The sequence below is a fragment of the Glycine max genome, chromosome 15, assembly GCF_000004515.6.
Source record: "Glycine max cultivar Williams 82 chromosome 15, Glycine_max_v4.0, whole genome shotgun sequence".
Taxonomy (NCBI): domain Eukaryota; kingdom Viridiplantae; phylum Streptophyta; class Magnoliopsida; order Fabales; family Fabaceae; genus Glycine; species Glycine max.
Window position 1 is genome coordinate 53,394,747 of NC_038251.2, and position 6,501 is coordinate 53,401,247.

Genomic DNA, 6,501 nt, shown 5'->3' on the forward strand with positions numbered 1-6,501 from the left:
AACATATCGATTGTTCCAAATCATGATGATCCCTACTAGTGAAAGTTTTCATAGACAACAAGTCCTCCTTCAAGCAGGATCTTTCCTGTTACAGATTTAGCTAGTCCTCCTTTTGTTTGCCTGGGTTTGGTTCTGCCCCCATGGCCTCTTATCTATTTTTCGTTATTTGAATGGAATCGGGTGGTGCTGTTTGTGGGTTGTTGTAGTACTGCCAATGTAGTTGGGATGATTGCAACTTCTTTGTCTCAGCTCAACCCCTTTTTGCTAAATAAAAAAATATTCTTGCTTTTAGGAAAGTGGGGTTTTTGCTGACTTTGTAATTTCATTTTTTGCACTTCTTGTGCGCATCAATGAATTTATAGTTCTGACAAAAAAACTCGTCAGAGATCATCACAAATTCCTTGATTTAGTGATTATGATTTGGTTATGTTTCGGCAATACCCAAGAAAATTATTACTGTATTTTGAGCATCGCTTTCATCTCTGTTTTATGCCTACTTTTCCACAGCATTTTACTTCTTTCCCCCTCGGGCCCTCCATTAACTGCAAAGCAAACATGGGAACTAAAAGCAACACGAAATGTTTAAAATTCACTAAAACGAAATATTAAATATTACAATGATGCTTTCAATTACTTTTGGACTGCCATGTAAATGCCTTTGTGCCTAGCTAGCTAGTTCCGAAAAAAAAAAAAAACTGATTTGGTATATATTATTATTATTTACAATTCTAATAACTTTACCCTACTGACATATCGTAATAACATTTATATATATTTTTTCCTTTTTTGATCAAGTAGAGCATGGAGGAAAAAACTTTCCCCGATGGACATATCTAACATTTTCACATGTAGCAATGGTGCTACTACCACCACCACCATGGTCTTCTGGTGTTAAAATCACATCTTGCAAGTATATTCCTTTGCATGGAACAGTTTTGCTGCAGTCAAACTTGATTGCCACTTCTGAAGCACTTGTTCCTCTGATGTTTTGGTATACAATGTTGCTCAATTTCACTGCTGAGTCCTGACATTTGACCAAAATGGTTGTCATCACGACAATTTTATTCAGTACTATAAATTATAATCCGATTTAAATACTTTTTAGTTCTTAAAATTTAACATCTTTTTTATTTTTCCTCCTTATAATTTTTTTTTTATTTTTGTCAAATTATGTTAATTTTATTTTTTGTCCTTAAAATAATTAGTATGTTTTTTCATTGTTAAAAGTATTATCTGAACCATTTTAAGAATAAAAAAATAAAATAAATATAATTTGCAAGGATTAAAACTAATTTTTTTCAAGGATAAAAATAAAAAAAAGTTTAAATTGTAAGAAATAAAAAAGTGTTTGTGCCTTATAACAATATAAACAATTTCTATCTTTGTAGATTGAGAGCTTTAGAAGTCACCTTCTCATGGCATGGCTTGTCCTGGTCACAGTAGTTTTGATCAACAATTATGGGATTCGTCACATTTCGCATTGTTATATTCACAAATTTTACATTTTTCGCATAGCCAGAACCTCCCTGCAGTGTTGTGATAGAAAGAAAAATATGTAAGACACCAAAATTAAATTAAAAGAAAAACATTTTTCATTGTAACTAATTATTATTTTGTTGTATATTATGAAGAATCTCTCAATTGTTTTGTTATATTACTTTGAAAGTCCCTTTAATTTTTTTTTATATATAAGTCAATATAATTTGATATTTTTAATTTACTATTTTTTAATTTGTCCTTCCTCATTAGCCAGTGATTATTAAAATTCTGTTAAACTAGATGGAGCTATTTGAAATTTAAGATAAACTGATGATCTATTTGACAGATCACAATTGGTCAATAAATCCATATACTACAATAAGTTTTCAAGAAAGTCCTTATCGTATAACGTTAATCACCCGTTAACAAGGAGTGATTTTCCTCCTCAAAACAAAGTAAGGAACGATTTATTTGGATATGGAATGCAATTGATGGCTATATATATGCAGTTCGTCATATTCCTCGGAAGGATTCTGTGATATTTATGCAGATATTTTCACGAATTTGATCAGCAAAAGGGTCATTAATTGGTTCAGAGAATGGTGTTATATGCTCTGGTCAAATTGTTTACCAAGAATATGAGATTTTGATGTATTAACTATAAAATTGTTTGCTTGGTAGGCCACTTTTGTGGTTTTACTCAAGTTATTGATTGTTAATAAAAATTATACTTTAGCCTTTTAGAAAAAAGTGAGGAATGATATATAAATTGAAAAAAAAAACTTTTAAACCATATAAGGATGAAGAATTCAATGAAATTATATAAATCCGTCATGCAAAATAACCTTACGCACCATCAATGTAAGAAAGAACCGCTTATATGAAGCATAAAATCATAAATTATATTCAATGCTTTAATTTAAGCATTACACCATATAAAATGTTTCTCTTTTCTGGCATTATAGACCATAAAGAACTTTCCCACAGTAATTGTCATCCCATTCCACAAAACACAAATGAAAAAAAAAAAAAACGGTTGGTTGGAATTAGTTAAGAGGAAGGATATAAGAAAGTTGAAGTACAAAAATTTTCAAATAAAAAGCTGTTGACTTGTGGGAAGAAGGTTAGGAATTGGTGGACTGTATAAAGTTGCCGAACCCAGTTAGTTGAAAATATTGCAGGTCAATGTTTGGTCAGTTAGAACTTAGAGCTGATAATAACCAACCATAAAAAAAAAAAGAAAAACATGAAACATCCCCTGGTAGCAGAAAAGTAAGCTAACTAAGTGGTGGAATTTATGAAATGGATGTAACTCAATTGTTAACATATATTGAGTTTGTGAGAAAAAATTTAAATTTGTGACTAAATTTTAAATCAAAGATTAATTTCATATATGATCGGCTTTATAATCGAAAACTAATGAGAATATCTTGAATTCCACCAAAAAACCTAAATGTCATAATTAAGGTGGTTAGAAAAAAAAAGTAATGGAATTTGCAAACCTTGGGTGCACTATTGCTCCATGTATCCAATTACCAATAACATTGGTCAACTTCCTAACGCACTAGTCTTATTGAGCCTAAAATTTGGCAATGTGTGATCATTACTCATTAGCTCTTAATTGACGTCAAGATTTATCAATTTTTTCTTGAAGGTCTTGTTTGAACTTTGTAATCTCAAAATTAATAGGACTTAGTAACACCAATTGTGCTGTTTAGAAGCAAAGTCAAACACAATTAATTACCTGCCAAGTCTTTATTCTAACTCCATTAGTCGTTCCTGTAAAGGTGGCTCTGTTCACTAACACGTTGGACACTTGAGCTTTAGAGTCACCAGCTCCTAAACTTCCAATGCTGCAACATAATAAAACATCAGCAATCAATGTAAAATTGACTAAATTTAATTTCTATATTAATATAATGTTAATGTAATTATTATAAAAAACATCAAACTTAACATTCATAACAATATATAATTATATGACATTTGTCGTTGCATATACGCTTTACCTATTCGCCAACATACTTTTTATTTTACTTGTGCCAATCAAATTTTTTTATTTTAACATGTTTGCGGTATAATTACAAACCTGATTCCATGCCCTGGTCCACACTTGACATCTATGGCTCGTACATTTTGGGACCCACTTACTATGGAAATACAGTCATCACCTTCATTAAAAACAGTGAGAAAAGCAAATTAGAAAATTTAAAATTCAAGTGATTTTTTTCTAATTTTGTGTTGGTTTTGGTTTTCACCTGTCCCAATGATACTATTGCTTATGAGAATATTTCGTGTCTCTGTGACGTGAATTCCATCAGTGTTGGGGCTGTTCCCCGGTGCTCTCACGATCAAATTCGAAGCTGTAACATTGTTGCATTTTTGAAACCTTATATGCATTTGCTGTGCATTTTTGAACCTCAGGTTTGTCACTCTCAAGTTGTTGCATTGATAGAAAGTCACAGCCTATGCAACAATTTTTTTTTCCAGAAATTAAAGAAAAAAAATAGTCAGTATAGAAAATTCTATGAAGTACGGACACCTCAGTCTCTTGTCGTGTCCGGTGTTCGACACGACACTGACACCGACACCGACACGATACCGACACCCGTGTCCGGGTTGAATTTGATGTATTTGACAGGTGTTCACGTGTCTGTGTCAGTGTCTGTGTTCGTGTCGTGTCCGGTGTCCGTGTCAGTGTCGGTGCTTCATAAATAAAAATAGAGCACTGTGCATCAACGTGTAAGATTGTTATTGTATTACAATGAAACATCATGTTATGAAGAAGAAAATTAACTTACAGTTGGCGCAGGTTTGCATGGCTGTGAAACAAAAGGAGAGTAAAGAAATCATGGTCAGTATCGAAAATCACAAAAACAAAAAGTTGGAATAAAAAAAAATGAGAACAAAAATATAGATATAGAATAATTAAATATTGGTTCATTAAAATTCAAACTTCTGAATTGAATAATAATAATAAATGGTTATCCAAATATCTAATATTCATTGATTTATATGAGAATATAAATCTAATGAATGTGACTCGGTTGACAATAGTACAAGATGAATTATTTGGGACAATCTAGGCTCAATTGACGAAAGTTTATAGCATCGGAGAGCTAAAACCTATAATTGTGGTGGTTATAAAAAATAATGTAAACGACAATGTGAATGGAGCAGGAATTTGAGTCAATTAGAGTCAAATTGAATAACTTACAAGGTTTTCATTCCTTTTGCAAGAGTTTTCCCACCATTTTCTCCCATTGCCATTGATAGTGCCACCCCCATCAACTCTGAGATTTGTGACATTTTCAAACTTAATCCAGTGTAGTCTATCATTTTGGTATGTTGACATTTTAGGCCATGCTTTGATTGTTCCATAGACCTAATTAACATGATGAAAGCAAATTGTGGGTAAAATAAAATCAGCTAATCTCTGACTAATTTCTAACCAATTTCTAACTAGTCATTGGTTGAAAATGTTGATCTCACCCTGAAGGCAGTATTGGTTAGGCAAGGTCCTGAAAAAGTTATTGGCTTTAAGTGATATATCTTTTCTTCAGGAACTACAAGAATTCCCCCTGTAGAACATGCCTCATCCCATGCCTTCTCAAATGCCTAACAAAAAGAAAAGGAAAATTAAGTGAGAGATTTATAAATTATAACTGAATAGAATTAAATATCATTAATAATCATGTTAAACTGTACGTTAATTACCTCAGTGTCATCTCTTCCATCACTAGCTTTGGCTCCATAGTCATCAATATTAATCCTTCTTTGAGACCTTGTAGATGGGGTAGATCCATAAGCCCTTGTCATGATACCAAAATGTTCATTATTTGGCTTCATGGAGTAACGTTGATAATTAGTAAGATGATATGTGTCCTCTAGGAAAGAGCCAAAACAAACCCCAAATGAGACAAACATGGTGATGAAAAATGGAAGAGCTACACTTTGTGGAGACATTCTCATATGTTTTCACTTTACGGCCGGCAATAAAACAAACTGAATGAAAGGGAGAAAAAGTTGTAAGGATGGTAGAAAGATATGTGGTAAATGCCAAAGGAAGAGTTATGTATTTATAGGGAAGTTAGAACTGATTTTCTAGAGAGAGAAAAATTTATTGTAAGATAGAAGCAATGTGTCCTTAGAGGATGCTAGAGACTGAGACGAAACCAATACTGGGGTGTTACCAGAATTTGGATTGAATGCATTTTTCTTAAAGAAAAATCAAATCTTAGTTAGTTATTTTTCGGGTGCTTTGTGCTTGTTTACCAACAATCAAACATTTTGTGCTGCACATTGCTATTCATCAAGTATGTTCAGATTGGCTGCTAAGACCAGATTAGCAAGCAATATTAAATTTATTGTTGTCAAATACGAAAAAATTAGTAAGTTATTGAATATTCCGCATCTATAATATGGTAAGAAAAAAAAAAGATGTACAGGATACCCTGCTTGCTCCCCCGGAAAATCTGATTTTTTTTCTTGTTTTTTTTTTTTCCACAAAACAAAAGAAAAAGGGTCAAATTGGATAACATCCAATTCAGTCATTCATTTATTCAGATCGAAAATTGACCAAAAAATGGTGGAGATTAAGAAAATAATAAATAAATTCAAGAGATTTGTTTAGTATTTTTTTCCTATTCAGTATTCAACAACATTCATATTATAAATTCCAGATCTCTGTTTTTTTGACAAAAAAAATTCCAAATCTCTTATTGTACTTGCTTTCCTTTTTATATTTTAAAAAATTATCACTTTTATTTGTAACGAATTTTTTTTATCACTTTCTAAGCTTAAAAAATAAAATATGATATAGTAATGTTTTTAAAATCTTATGCCTCTGGCTATATAACCGAAAACAAAAATATAAGTGACATAAAGTTTAGTTTAAACTATTACAAGTATTATAAAATTTGATATTTTAATCATTTATCAATATACTATTGGATGATGATATGAAAAAAATATTTTGGAAATGATATCAAATATTAAATAGGAACTCAAGTACTGAGACAA

General features: G+C 31.4%; 1 protein-coding gene across 1 annotated transcript; it reads right to left on the reverse strand.

The window, feature by feature from the left end:
• Window positions 1–570: 570 nt before the first annotated feature.
• On the reverse strand, window positions 571–5,533 carry LOC100796446 (polygalacturonase). Its single transcript, XM_003545937.4, has 9 exons — window positions 5,197–5,533; window positions 4,972–5,097; window positions 4,697–4,864; window positions 4,281–4,301; window positions 3,738–3,945; window positions 3,569–3,650; window positions 3,224–3,332; window positions 1,410–1,526; window positions 571–1,024 (listed from the first exon to the last, which is right to left on the reverse strand). Exons 1-9 carry the CDS (start codon window positions 5,449–5,451, stop codon window positions 791–793), a joined length of 1,320 nt encoding a protein of 439 aa, XP_003545985.2. The 5' UTR covers window positions 5,452–5,533; the 3' UTR covers window positions 571–790.
• Between the last annotated feature and the right edge of the window lie 968 nt (window positions 5,534–6,501).